Genomic DNA, 14,828 nt, shown 5'->3' with positions numbered 1-14,828 from the left:
ACTATTCCTAGAGCTGGCCTCATGGCCAAATTGAGCCATTGAAAAGGGCTTTGGTCAGGGAAGTGACCAAGAACCCGATGGTCACTCTGACAGAGCTATAGAGTTCCTCTGTGGAGATGGGAGAAACTTCCAAGGACAACCATCTCTGCAGCACTACACCAATCAGGCCTTTATGGTAGAGTGGCCCGATGGAAGCCACTCCTCAGTAATAGGTACATGGCAGCCCGCTTGGAGTTTGCCAAAAGGCACCTAAATACTCTCAGCCCATGAGAAACAATATTCTCTGGTCTGATGAAACCAAGATTGAACTCTTTGGCCTGAATGCCAAGCGTCACATCTGGAGAAACCTGGCAACATCCCTATGGGGAAGCATGGTGGTGGCAGCATCATGCTATCAGAATGTCCTTCAGCGGCAGGGACTGGGAGACTAGTCAGGATTGAGGCAAAGATGAATGGACAAAGCACAGAGAGATCCTTGATGAAAACATGCTCCAGAGTGCTCAGGGCCTCCGACTGGGGTGAAGGTTCACCTTCCAACAGCACACAGCCAAGACAACACAGGAGTGGCTTTGGGACAAGTCTCCAAAAGTCCTTGAGTGGCCCAGCCAGAGCCTGGACTTGAACCCGATCTAACATCTCTGGAGAGACCTGAAAATAGCTGTGCAGCAACGCTGGCCACCCAACCTGACAGAGCTTGAGAGGATCTGCAGAGAAAGAATGGGAGAACCTCTCCAAATATATAAGTGATCGCTTCTCATAAAATGCAAAAAAATAAAACATAAAAAAAGGCATTATATTCTTCCTAGGGGTATATATGAACAGATTTTAATACCATGTTATGTTGCTAAAATGCTGTCAGTTCCACTTTTAGTTAAAAATACCTTTAGTTAAGATACCCTTTTAGACCCTTAGTTGAGAAACACATACATGAGCAAACAAGTATGTTCAAGCACACATGACTGGAGTGTGGTGCCATACCTTTAGCTCCCTGGTGCAGCAGAGCAGATACGCTGAAGATAAAGTTGCGGCAGATGTCTGTGGACGGGGTCTTCACTACGCTCTGACTGTTCTCCAGACAGCGGTAGCGCTGGAAGGTATCCCAGGCACTGCTGGTAGCCAAGTCACCGCCCTCAGAGCCAGTGAAGATCTCCAGGTTCTTACAGTGGGGCATCAGCACAATCTACAGACGGGGAAGAAAGTTACAGGAGATGGAATGAGATTTAGTATGGCGTCAGTAAGGGCCCAATCCTAATATGAAATCCTAGTAACTGAAATTTCTGCCTAAGTCTCGAATAGACATCGATGGATATTTCAAGCAAAAGTCAGAGTTGTGTCGATGTGTTTGACAGTGTGTGTGTGTGGGAACTAACCGAGTCGATGAGTGTATATGGGGACTGGACGTCACTGAGTGCGGAGTAGAGGGGCAGACTCAGACGAACAGTGTAGTTCATCCCTGCCTCGAAACACACTGGTCTGGGGAGCACTGCATATCTGAAGAGACAAGAGAGAGATGGATGTCAGAAAACACATGTTTAAAAATACTCCTATGACACACACACTAAATCAGTGTTTTCAAAGGGGAACCCTCAGGGCGTATACAGGGTGCATACACAGACTCAGAGAGTACCTAATATACAGACTCAAGAGTCTACTTAATATACAGACTCAGAGTCTACCACCTAATATACAGACTCAGAGTCTACCACCTAATATACAGACTCAGAGTCTACCTAATACACAGACCCAGAGTCTACCTAATATACAGACTCAGAGTCTACCTAATACATAGACTCAGAGTCTACCTAATATACAGACTTAGTTTACCTAATACACAGACTCAGAGTCTACCTAATACACAGACTCAGTCTACCTAATATACAGACTCAAGAGTCTACTTAATATACAGACTCAGAGTCTACCTAATATACAGACTCAGTCTACCTAACACACAGACTCAGAGAATACCGAATATACAGACTCAGAGTCTACCTAATACACCGACTCAGAGTCTACCTAATACACAGACTCAGAGAATACCTAATACACAGACCCAGAGTCTACCTAATATACAGACTCAGAGTCTACTTAATTTACAGACTCAGAGACTACTTAATATACAGACTCAGAGTATACCTAATATACAGCTTTGGAGTTGACCTAATATACCTACTCAGAAGATACTTAACATACAGACTCAGTGGATACCTACTATACAGACTCAGAGTTCATCTCTCACACCCACCCACCAGTTACCCAACAGTCCTCCTTCTCCAACACTGACAGAGGAGGCGGTGTGTGTTTACCGTGATCCGGGGTGGAGGGATATCATCTGGTTGTCATCGTCAGGCATGGTGTTGGCACAGCGACTGTCAGCTGAAATCACACTGGGCCGCATCACTGTCATCAACACCTCCTCCCACTGGTCTGGTAACTATGACAACGTAACAGGTACATATACATTGGTAAACAGGTAAACAAAAGGGTAATGACAGGACCTTGACAAGCAGCGACGTTACCTAACATAATCAATTAAGTAAAGAAAGAAATGCAAACCCTCTGACACTCATGTGCCCCGGAGTTTACGTCCATTGGGAAGGCAGTATGTTCTGGGACTGACCTGAGGCTCGTAGCGGATGAGGATGTCGTACTCCATGGAGTGGGGGATGTTGTCGATGGAGAACTCCAGGTAGGCCCCCTCGGGAACATTGACGAAACCTATCCCTGTCCAGGTGGGGCTACGGTCCTGAGGGTGGGGTCTCTGCACTACTGTCACACCCTGGAGATAGAGAGAAAAGAGTCACGGATTAGTAGGGAACACCCATGATCCCAGAAGAACTTAGAAGAAGAAAGACACATCAGGGTCATTGGCCAAAGGTAGAAAGGTTACTCACAGGTCCAAATTTGGCATCCTCTGCCTCGTAGGTGTAGTGGTCCAGGGCGATGAAGTAGAAGCCTGACTCCACCTGGTCACAGCGCCGGCCAAACATGTGTTCTCGACACACACACTGACCAGTCTCCTGGGAACAACTGGAGTGAGAGAGAGAGGGGACAGGGAGGGAATGTCAGGGAGTTTAATCAGAGTTAAAAAAGTGTTCATCTTAGTGTTGCATTCAAGGTAACAGTTCATTTTAAGACTTCTGTGGCTGTATGAAAAGAGGCAACTATGAAGAATCGTTTAGAAATTATATATTTTTTTAAGTGAGGCGTTTGATTAACGAATTAGCCGGGTGAACTTTGAGCTCACTCGTTATTGATGGCTCCACCCAGGTCACAGTCACATGGTCTGCAGCCATCCATGTCATTGCTTAGCCCCCAGTGCTGAGGCTGTAGGACACACAAATACACACACACGCACATTGTTAAAAACAACCCTTTAATGACACCCATCAATACCCCACAATGACAAAGTGAAAACATGTTTTAAGACATTTTTGCATATGTATAGAAAATCTTATGCATAAATATCTCATTTACATAAGTATTCACACCACTGGGTCAATACTTGGTAGAAGCTCCATTGGCAGCGATTACAGTCTTTCTGGGTAAGTCTCCTAGAGCATTCCACACATGAATTGTGCAACATTTGGTCATTATTCTTTTTTAAATTCTTGAAGTAGATAGAGCCAGGTTTTACTCTAAAGTACGCTTAGCTCCATTTTGTAAAAAAAAAATATCCTGAAAAAATCCCCAGTCCTTAACGATTACAAGCATACCCATAACATGAAGCAGCCACCATTATACTTGAAAATATGGAGAGTGGTATTCAGTAATGTGTTGTTTTGGATTTGTCCCAAACATAACACTTTGTATTCAGGACAAAAAGTAAATTGCTTTGCAACATGTTTTGCAGTATAACTTTAGTGCCTTCTTGCAAACAGGATGCATATTTTGGAATATTTTTATTCTGTAAAGGCTTCCTTCATTTGAATCTCTCAATTAAGTTAGTATTGTGGAGTAACTACAATTTTGTTTATCCATCCTCAGTTTTCTCCTAGCACAGCCATTCAACTCTGTAACTGTTTTAAAGTCACCATTGGCCTGATGGTGAAACCTCTGAGTGGTTTCCTTCCTCTCCGGCAACTGAGTTAGGAAGGATGACTGCATCTTTGTAGTGACTGTATTGATACACCATCCAAAGTGTTCTAATAACTTCACCATGCTCAAAGTGATATTCAATGTCTGCTTTAAAAAAAAATATCAAACTACCAATAAGTGCCCTTCTTTGCCAGGCATTGAAAAACCTCCCTGGTCTTTGTGGTTGAATCTGTGTTTGAAATTCACTGCTCGAATGAGGGACCTTACAGATAATTGTATGTGTGGGGTACAGAGATGAGGTAGTCATTCAAAAATCATGTTAAACACTATTATTGCACACAGAGTCCATGCAAATTATTATGTGACTTGTTAAGCACATTTTCACTCCTGAAATATTTAGGTTTGCCTTAACAAAGGGGATGAATACCTATTGACCAATACCAAGACATTTCAATTTCAATTTCTCATTTTAATTTATTTGTAAAAAAAAGTATATATAAAAAATATATATAATATTAATAACGTTGAAAAACATAACATCACTATGACATTATGGGTTATTGTGTGTAGGCCAGTGACTCCAACAAATATTCCATTCAGGCTGTAACACAACAAAAGTCAAGGGGTGTGAAAACTTTCTGAAGCCGTGTATGTAGCAGATGTGTGTAGCAGATGTGTAACTAGTGGCCATTGGTGACGTCAAATGCCATGAGATCATAAGTCAACTGTCTCTCACAGAGTGAAAGCGTTAACCTTTTGGTCCATCAGACAGCAATGTGGACTTTGATTAGCGACTCTTGTGTACAAAGTATGTAAATCAGAAGAATAAGGTTCCTTACCATACATTGGTCACAGTCCCTCCCGGTGACCAGGCGTTTGCAGTAACAGACTCCCGAGTCTGTATCACATGGGCTCCCTCCAGGAACTGTCCCCAGGGCATTACAGGTGCAGGCTGGGAAAAACAACTATTTATAGGTATTCAAATAAAATGTAGACATCTTACTGCTTGAAAAAGCTACAGACTCCAATAACACATGAGTAAATGTGTGTGTGTGTGTCTTTACCCATGCAGCCCAGAAGGTGGTCTCCCAAGCCGTAATGGGCCTGTTTGCACTGGTCACATTGCTCTCCCTCCACATTGGGCTTGCAGCGACACTGGCCAGCGATCAGTCCAGACGACACATCAGTCATCCTGTCACAGATCCCACCGTTTTGAGAGCCCACCGGATCACAGTTACACGCTACAGAGATGGGGAAACATCAAGAACATTGAGTTAGGCATTATGATGTCAAATTGAGTATTGCGAGTGGAACTGGGGGAGTAGAAAGCTGTAATGGTGACTAGCTAACGAAGAAAAAATGGTGAAGTCCACATTCATGGAATGGAAGTCAGACTTAACAAGCAAAAGGAAATGGTCAAGCTCAGTATCAATGGGAGGTATTTGATCTTTCATAAGGAAAGTACATCCTCTTCAAGAAAGGTACACATTGTAATCTCTGAAGGTTATTTGAAAATCCCTTAAAAATGTTCTTACATCTGCTTGAAGAATTTAGTAGCTACTGTAGCTACCTGCAGGCTAACAATAATATCAAACTGAATACCAAAGGGGAGAAAAAAAGCTTACAAAGGGTGTTACAGCATTATCGGGAAAGAGCAAGCAAGAAAGACATTTCACTTTACTTGTGCAAGTGACAATAAAACACTTGAAACTTGAATGGACATTCTCTCTCACACAATGACTCAAAACACTGGTGAGACAAGTGTGAAAAGCCTAACAAGCCCATAATTCACACATCAAAGCAGAGTAGGATGAAGTTCTCCCAGATGCTAATCTGAGGTCAGCATCCCCTGAGGCCTGAGGTCAATTTCTACCTAGAGCCATGAAAGCCTAGGGGGGAGGTGACACATGAGATGGGTCTCTCTCCACCCTACAGTGGTTTGGAGTTAAAAGGAGACACCACTGGTTTGGCTGATAAAGCTTCAAAAACCCAGGTGTTCCCTCTCAGATCCAGACCAGAGGCAGGATCAAAGAGCCAGATGGGAGGAGGAGAAAATATACAAATATATTTCTGAAGCGAGACAGACAGAGTCACGGATGAGATGAGGGAGAGTGGGGAGTAGGAGTTAAGTGTAGAGATGGAGGGAGGAAGAGTGGAAAAACAGTAGAGGGTAAGAGGTGGAGAAGTAATGGGGAGAAAATAACAGGATGGATAGATGGAAAGATGGATGGAGATAGGAAAGACTGGGTTTGGATGGTGGGGTGTGGAAGAGTAGAGGGGGTTGGAGTTTGAAGTTCAAGGTTCAACCTACGTTCACAGATAATGGGGTGACGGATGTCCCTCTCTGGGTGCTGGAAGTAGAAGGGTTTGCACTGTTCACAGTTGTGTCCCATAGTGTTGTGCTGGCACTCATTACACACACCACCGCTCACGTTACCCGTGGAGACGTATACTGCCATGTCGAAGTGACACGAGTCTGAGTGCTGGTTACAGTTACATTCTGCAGAGAGAGAGACAGATTGGGGGAAGGGAGGGGGGCAAAGACAACATGTTGATTCACAGTGTTTATAAAAAGGCAGTTGGATGGTTGTAAATGGTCTGAGCAGACACTGCAGCCTGTCATCACAAGTGATCAATTGAAAGGGGACACAAACTATAATATTCCCCTTTGGGAACTCTTTATTAAGACAGTTTGTTAGCTTAAGGTGGCTTACTTTTACAGGCGTTGGTATTGCGTCCCTCGGCTGGTCTCCAGGGCAGGTCATGGTAGAAGTCCTGACACTTCTCACAGTTCAGCCCCATGGTGTTGTGGTTGCACATACAGTGGCCATGGACCTTAGGGAAAACATACAGAGACAGAGGTGAGAAACTAGCATTAATAAGCACTTACAAGCAGTGAATAAACCATTACCTCATTGCTGTGCATGTACATGAACGATTTATTGATATCCACCTTAAAATGATTTCACAGGCCATATTCAGGGTTTAATAGTGCAGTTCAGGGACCTATCAACTACTGTGCAGAGACTGAGGTCTCAGTGCTATTTGACTGTGCTCCCCTTGACCATCATGGTCAATTACATCTGAGATATCAGTGCAAAAGCAAAGGGAAACTACAGACGAAAGGCGGTATTCCTATTCCAGATGGCTGCAGGACATGTTTACAGTATTGACTAGCTGTCATCTGTTCTGCATTAAACTGAATGGACAAATGCCAATTTGCTGACAGATGGACAAACTCAAACTAACAATTCAATATTAAAACCTTCAACAAAATGTCAGATACGTGCCACGCATTTGGTGTCATGACTTGAGCTGTTATAACAGGCACTATGTCACTCATGACAGGATTGTGTAGTTTTTATGTTAGGCACCTTCAGGCAAGGTGTTTTGTCTTTAAGACATTGTAATGTAAGGGAATCAATTTGACAACCACTGCAAAATGGCTTTGATAAGAATAAGAGAGTTTGATTCATCTTAAGTTTTGTTTTATTTATTTAACCTTTATTTAACTAGGCAAGTCAGTTAAGAACAAATTCTTATTACAATGATGGCCTAGGAACAGTGGGGTAACTGCTTTGCTCAAGGGCAGAACGACAGATGTTTGCTTTGTCAGCTAGGAGATTCGATCTAGAAACCTTTCAGTTACTGGCCCAATGCTCTAACCACTAGGCTACCTGCTGCCCCAAAGTTAATAGAGTTACTTTCCTATTTCTTGGTGAATAGGCTTTATAATAACAGTGAACAAGAGGTAGAGTAGCCTAGCTGCAGACAGACACAGACTGTAAACAGACCATAGCAGAGACTAAACAGGAAGTGCACTGCCTTTTCTCTCCCTAGCATACACAGACAGACAAACATGTACACACACAGACACGTTGTCCACAAATACACACACACAGTCTTCCAAGCACACACAGATGGAGAAACACATTCTCACAAACACAAACTCAGTTGTTCTCAAACAGTGACAAACACATGTAAATGCACAGACTTCGTGAATCGTGATTTCTTTTTAAGTTATAATTTTTTTGATAAAACGATATTAAATATATTCATGTCACCAAAATAATTATTAAAACACACTGTTTTGCAATGAAGGTCTACAGTAGCCTCAACAGCACTCTGTAGGGTAGCACCATGGTGTAGCCGGAGGACAGCTAGTTTCCGTCCTCCTCTGGGTATATTGACTTCAATACAAAACCTACGAGGTTCATGGTTCTCACCCCCTTCCATAGACTTACACAGTAATTATGACAATTTCCGGAGAACGTCCTCCAAACTAGCATAGCTCTTGCAGCATGAACTGACATGTTGTCCAACCAATCAAAGGATCAGAGAATGAATCTAGTACTGAAAGCATAAGCTACAGCTAGCTAGCACTGCAGTGCATAAAATGTGGTGAGTAGATGACTCAAAGAGAGAAAAAGACAATAGTTGAACAGTTTTGAACAAATGAATTTCTTTAAAATTGAAAGAGAAGCAAGAGAGAGAGAGAGATAGCTATATTTAGTTGTATTTCTTTCACTTAGCAAGAAAATGCTGCTAGCTAGTTTAGCCTACTCAAACAACCGACTAACATGGTGAAGGATGCTATGTTAGCTAGCTGGCTATGGCTATCCAACACTGAAACTTTTCCAAGTCAAGTTAAGATTTTTGGTTTGATTAATTTATTGCCCCTGGGGCCCACTGGTGTAACTGCTAAACTGCTTGCTAACTATACACTGTACTGCATGAAGCGGGATTACTAACGTGTTAGTTCTAGTAGCTATGTTGACTGATGTTAGCTAATATGGTGACAACAATGTTGGCTGTGTGTAGTGGTTATGATATGAAGATTTAGCTTGGAAAGGTTTTTTCGCATGGTCACAGACAGCTGATTTGTTGTGCACTGAAGCCCACAAGCAAAGGGAAAGATGAGAGGAGGAGCACACTTAGATGCGAGAAGGAATTAATGACCAAACTGATCATGCTGTTTGTATGTGGCTGCTTTGAAAGTGAACTGTGTTTGCATGTGATCAGGTGTGTATTCATTCTGCCGATTGTGCTGAAAAACCTTTCTTAAACAGAAGTAAATTAAACGAAACAGGGATAAACATACCTGAATAGAAACTCTTGTTTGCAACTGTTGGACTAATGATTACATCCAAGATCAGCCAGATCATTCCACAGAGGGCCATATCTGCGGGTTTTTGCTCCAACCTTGTACTTGATAGATTGATTAAGGTCACTAATTAGTAGGGAACTCCCCTCACCTGGTTGTCTAGGTCTTAATTGAAAGAAAAAACTAAAAACCCTCCGACACTTGGCCCTCCGTGGAAGGAGTTTGTTACAGCTGAGCTAGAGGCAGGCAAACGTATGCAAGGCAGTATTGAATGTGTCACTGTCTGTCACCTTGATTACTCAAAATGTTTCTCTCGACTTGTGTACCTACGCTGTAAACTGTCATTCATAGGCTAGGTTGTAGCAACCTCATGGTCTGTATAGGGAAAATTTGAGAATCATGTAGTAGCCTAAACCTATCAATGTTACATTGAGCTGGGTGAATGGAATATGAATGATAGTCATCCAATATGCTGTAATAGAAATAAAGCCATGCTCTTAAAAAAGTGTGCATCCTCTCTCATCTTAAACGGCACCGACCGCCACTGACCTAAGGAGACCTGGTGTACTACAGAAAGCAAAACAGGCAATCAACTGGGTGATGGCGGGTTTGTGGGACTATGTAGTAAGTGATGAAAACTAGGATAATCTTATCATCAAGAACTCACCATTCCCTCAACAACATCCCCAGCCCCATCGACGGGCGCGCACTCGGAGGCATGTCCGTAGCAGAAGCAGTTACCCCGTACCACCAAGTCGTAGACAGCGTAGTAGTACTTCTCCTTGATCTCCATGCGGGAGTCCAACAGGTTGTCTCCCAGTGTGTGCAGCTTGGTGAACTTCACCCTTAGGTTGGTGATCTTCAACATGTCTAAAGGAGAAAGAGACATGTGTTAGCCATTAGCTTGTAGCCCTGAGGTCATTGTGTGTAAACATTTATTTTGCAGTTACAGTATAGTTGGTTAATAAGCAACACATAGCTGGTATTTGTCCAAAAATGGGAAGGATAATAATAATAACTTATTAGCAAACATAAATCATTAAGTACACATATTATAGCTGGAACTTACTTTGGATTCTGGGGCTGTAGGGATCTTCAATACGGAAAACTGGATCCAAAACTCGGAAGATGACCTACAGAGACAGATGGGTTTATGGTCAGTGGGATTACACTATTTGTTCAAATGGCTTCTTTTCTCTCAATACATCCAGAATATTGTGTCAAATGTAATTAGTTATTACTTCGTTATTACTCAGTCATAAAAAACACACACCTCTCCCTCTGTCGATGGTTCGATGTCAGAGTAATGTGAATCGCAGATGACGTCATCCACTTTCTGCATGGGCCCCGATGATATGGCAGGGAATGCTGACTCACAGTCGTAGGCGAAGTAGCGGTACACCTGCCAGTTCTTCCCAAAGTCGGCCGACCGCTCAATCACCATGGCAGCAGGCCGGAAGGTCTGTCATAGAGGAAAAACCATACTTATGCATCTTGGTGACATACATATGCACTGAGGTTACAACCAGCAATTTGACCATGAGTGATCTGGAAAATGGCCCACTTTTTCTAAACGTACATCATCCTCTGCAATCAAAGATGACGTGAGTACCATAGCCAGGAGAGAAATGTATTAGGATTTATTAGGATCCCCATTACCCAACGTCAATGGCGACGGCTAGTCTTATTGGGGTCCTACACATAACGAAAAAGACATTACAGACAAAATACTTTACAATTGACATACATTTAAAAACATTAACATGTAGTAAATGTGTGCATCTATCAGTTACACAGTTACACATACCTGTCAGTACATACACACAACAGGTAGGTCACATGGGGGAGAGGCTTTGTGCCTTGAGATTTTGCTTTATTTGTTTTTTGAAACCAGGTCTGGCCTGTATTACTTTACTCACATTTGCAGCTCATTTATGCTGTGTAACAGGAATTTTGAGTTTAGGAAAGACAAGACTGCGTCACTTCTTGTTTTTATAAGAAACATTAATGTGTTGGAAATTCCAAATTGTTTGCATAGTCAACTTACACACACACACTTACCCCACCAGACATGTCACCAGGGGTCTTTTCACAGTCCCCAGGTCCAGAACACATTTAAGGAAACATGCAGTATTATACAGAGCCATGAGTGCACGGAACTCCCTTCCATCTTATATAATGCAAGTGAATTTCCAACACATTAATGTTTCTTATAAAAACAAGAAGTGATGCAGTCAGTCTTTCCTCAACTCTTAGCCAAGAGAGACTGCCATGCATAGTATCAATATTAGGTGTGAACTGATCGGAAAAGATTATATACTATAATGCCATAATTACAATGTCAATTCGGTTATACTACGGGAACATCTTTATGTTGAAATATCTATGGATAGTAGGGACATAAGATATGTTTCTTCACATCCTTCATATCATAAGCTGCTATCCATTGGGTATGTCTGTCACAGTACATTTATTCATAACTTCAAATTAATCTCAAATGGTTATTTCAGCTGTTCATGTCACACAAAATTGATGTCACAGTTTAGTTCAATATTGGCTGTATTACAAAATTCCTGTTACACAGCATAAATGAGCTGCAATTGTGAGTAAAGTGATACAGGCCAGATCTGTGTGGAGCGAACAACCCCAGACTGGTGGGCGGTCTGTTCTCCATTCCTCAGGCTCACACAGCTGTGTGTGTGTGTGTGTTTGTGTGTATGGTAGACCTCCCACGAGGCCAAGCTTTCTGATAATCTGCAGAGTAGACGGTCCAGCCAGTATCCCCTTACACACTACCCACGCTCCCCCACATTGAGCCCTCTGATCCGGCCTCCCCATTGGTTACCTTGAAGGTCATGATGAGGTGGGTGAAATGAAACTCTGCCTCCAAGTTCAGCTGGATGGTCACTTTCTCAAGACCTGGGGAAAGAAGGAAGAAGCGGGGGGAAAGAGACAAGGACGGAAAGGACAGGGGGAAAGAGAAAAAATAGGTGGCCAAAAAATGTTGAAAGGGAGGGAGAGATAGAGCGGACAGAGAAAAAATAGAGGGTCAAACGGCAAGGGAAGGATAGAATTTAAAAACGCGATGAAGTCAGAGAGGGTGGAGAGCGGAAGGAGAGACAGAAACATAAACATGAGTGTACATACAGGTTTCCAATTGAGCCAAGCATAACACAAGCTGGAATGGTTAACTATACATGACACTTCACAGTGCATCCACTCTTCACAGTGCATCTTCTGGACCAAAAAACATTAACATTAACTCTTCACCTCTCCCTTCATAGTATTTTCATGTTTGGTTCTGTTCTATGATATAAAGCTCATGGCTGCCCTTCTGATTCCTGACATTCTTCTTTGCCACAAAATGGGGCCGTGGGTTTTACGCATAGCTGCTGGGTAGTTTAAGCAGCAAATAACAACTTAACCATTTCAAATATATCTATTTCTTTAGTGAAACTATTATTTTCTTATATTGTAGAATGGGACTATTGAGTGTCAGTTTTACATTCGTTTTAGGGGAACCTCACCTGTGCTTATAATAATTATAATTGTAATAATAATAATACATGTATTTTATATAGCGCATTTCATTACAAGTAGAATCTCAAAGTCGCTTTAAAAACAAAACAAACAAAATACAACTCAACAAAACAAATGTAGTAGGATCTGTGTGTTCTTGGGCAATGGTCTTGCACAGCTTTTGAGGAGAAGACAGTTGGAAAAGCTAGTAAGAGGGTTGTGCTTTGAGCTGGGGCCTACTGGGACAGTGTTGTAATAGAGTGGATCTAGTACAGTAATGTCTGGATTATGAATGAAAATTCCCTGTCTCTTTTGCCAGGCCCATCTGTGTAGTTGGCCGCTCCACTAGTGAGTATTAACCTCCTTCCTGTTCTTCCGGAGAAATATTCCCACCGCTTTCTCCTCGGCCAAACCTCCCCTAACTCCTATCAGATTACTTTCTGAATCTTATATCCTTCCAGCACTTTTTTGTGAGTTAACTCTTCAAGGCAAGATGCACTTGGGATAGCTGAATTTGTATCTAAGTTGTGGACAATTTCAATGCTTTTGGCCTCCTAATAATCATTAACAATGCTTCAAAACCAGGGGTCTTCAACTTGTTCTTTCCGAGGGACACTCTCCCAGGCAAACCGTGGCCCAGAGACATGCGCCAGCAAAAAAATGTTTTGCACATGTTTTGTCATTTGTTTGGAGTGTAACCCCGCCTCATCTAACAGCCACCTAGGTAATCATTCCCTAAGGGTTAATCCTGTCATTCCAAAGTTTATAAACTGGTCATCATCTAAATCAGCCATTGCTGCTTTCTCTTTGATGTCTCCCCTCACATTGATTAAAGGGGTTAGGTAAGGGATTGGAGGGTGAAAATATACTGAGGGGGGAAAGAAGACAGAGTCGCCTTTAATTGAACTCATCTACCTACTAGCTATCCACCATTTTTTCCTCACGAGAACTCACCATTCTCTGACTGCCACCAGGTTTTCAGGCGGTTGGGGGCGAATGTGGTCACGACATTCTCCACCCGGTGGCCGGTGGTGGCGTTAACTATGCTTTTGACATAGACGTCGGTGGAGTCACACACAAAGCATTTCTTCTCTTCCTGAAGAGACCGTGAAGATTGGGGGAAAGAGAGATAAAAATGTCAGTGGGATTCTTGGGATGCCAAGCCGATTTCTCCAAATCAGGCGAGGGTCCAGATAATGAACATCTTTGAAGAGCCCATTCATACAGAATTCCTTGAAATTGGGTATTTTATCAAGAGCAGATATAGATGCTGAAATAAGTGATTGAGCTAAATAGGGCCTTAATAACTACTTTAAAATTAGGAGTCTGTCTTGCCCTGGTCTCACTCATCAGTGAAGGCTTACCTTAGGCTGCTGACAATGCAGGTTTCATTTGGCCACCAGATGTTCAGAAAACAGACAGTGTGTGTGCATGTGTGTGTGTGTGTGTGTGTGTGTGTGTGTGTGTGTGTGTGTGTGTGTGTGTGTGTGTGTATACACATGCTCAAGGGTTCAAATTCAGCACCATCTGGATTTCCAGATCTTTTCACCACTTGACAAGAAAACAACTTTACAAGATTGTAAACCTTCTATACATCCAGACCATGCAACAGAACAGTGTGTCCACAGCCACACACATTTGTTTGAATTCCAGCACCGATATGTGTTTGATAAGAAATGTAACCCTGTTGGATCACGTCTTTCACTGACACGATCTGGTTTCTCTCTCCTTCAGTGGTGACATAAATGTAATTAATTTAATTATAATAGATTTCCATCTTAAATTCTTTGCATGCTCAGGGCATATCATACTTTAAATCACAAGTATCAAGCCGAGTGTGCCTGTGGGTTTTCAGTCCTACCTTGTACTTGAGGGATGAATTAAGGTCACTGATTAGTAAGGAACTTCCCACACCTGGTTGTCTAGGGCTTAATTGAAAGGAAAAAAACAAAAACCTGCTGACACTAGGCCCTCTATTAAATGAATGTGACACCCCTGCTTTAAAAATATGCTCAACACATCATAGAAGTGTTCACAAATACTCTACAATTAAGGTGGTGGAGAACAAGAATCAGCCATTTCTAGTACATTTGATTTAGGTGGATACTGATCAAATAGGATGATGCCTAAAGCAAGGCAACCATTTAGTTTAATGTAAGTGCACGGCAAA

General features: G+C 42.3%; 1 protein-coding gene across 1 annotated transcript in view; it reads right to left on the bottom strand.

Annotated features, from left to right (window-relative positions):
* LOC109866861 (laminin subunit beta-1) overlaps positions 1-14,828 on the bottom strand; it is a 31,406-nt gene that overhangs the window by 14,607 nt on the left and 1,971 nt on the right. The window contains exons 3-17 of the mRNA XM_020455739.2: positions 13,613-13,754; positions 11,985-12,058; positions 10,413-10,601; positions 10,209-10,272; positions 9,807-10,009; positions 6,750-6,870; positions 6,347-6,535; positions 5,100-5,276; positions 4,875-4,987; positions 3,245-3,324; positions 2,892-3,027; positions 2,618-2,776; positions 2,304-2,431; positions 1,371-1,491; positions 979-1,180 (exon numbers count right to left, since the gene is read on the bottom strand). Coding sequence (XP_020311328.1) covers positions 979-1,180; positions 1,371-1,491; positions 2,304-2,431; positions 2,618-2,776; positions 2,892-3,027; positions 3,245-3,324; positions 4,875-4,987; positions 5,100-5,276; positions 6,347-6,535; positions 6,750-6,870; positions 9,807-10,009; positions 10,209-10,272; positions 10,413-10,601; positions 11,985-12,058; positions 13,613-13,754 — 2,098 coding nt within the window. The remainder of the gene's footprint in view (positions 1-978; positions 1,181-1,370; positions 1,492-2,303; positions 2,432-2,617; positions 2,777-2,891; positions 3,028-3,244; positions 3,325-4,874; positions 4,988-5,099; positions 5,277-6,346; positions 6,536-6,749; positions 6,871-9,806; positions 10,010-10,208; positions 10,273-10,412; positions 10,602-11,984; positions 12,059-13,612; positions 13,755-14,828) is intronic.

The sequence above is a fragment of the Oncorhynchus kisutch genome, linkage group LG22 (genome assembly GCF_002021735.2).
Source record: "Oncorhynchus kisutch isolate 150728-3 linkage group LG22, Okis_V2, whole genome shotgun sequence".
In the NCBI taxonomy this organism is placed as follows: domain Eukaryota; kingdom Metazoa; phylum Chordata; class Actinopteri; order Salmoniformes; family Salmonidae; genus Oncorhynchus; species Oncorhynchus kisutch.
This window is presented reverse-complemented; position numbering and strand designations above follow the sequence as displayed.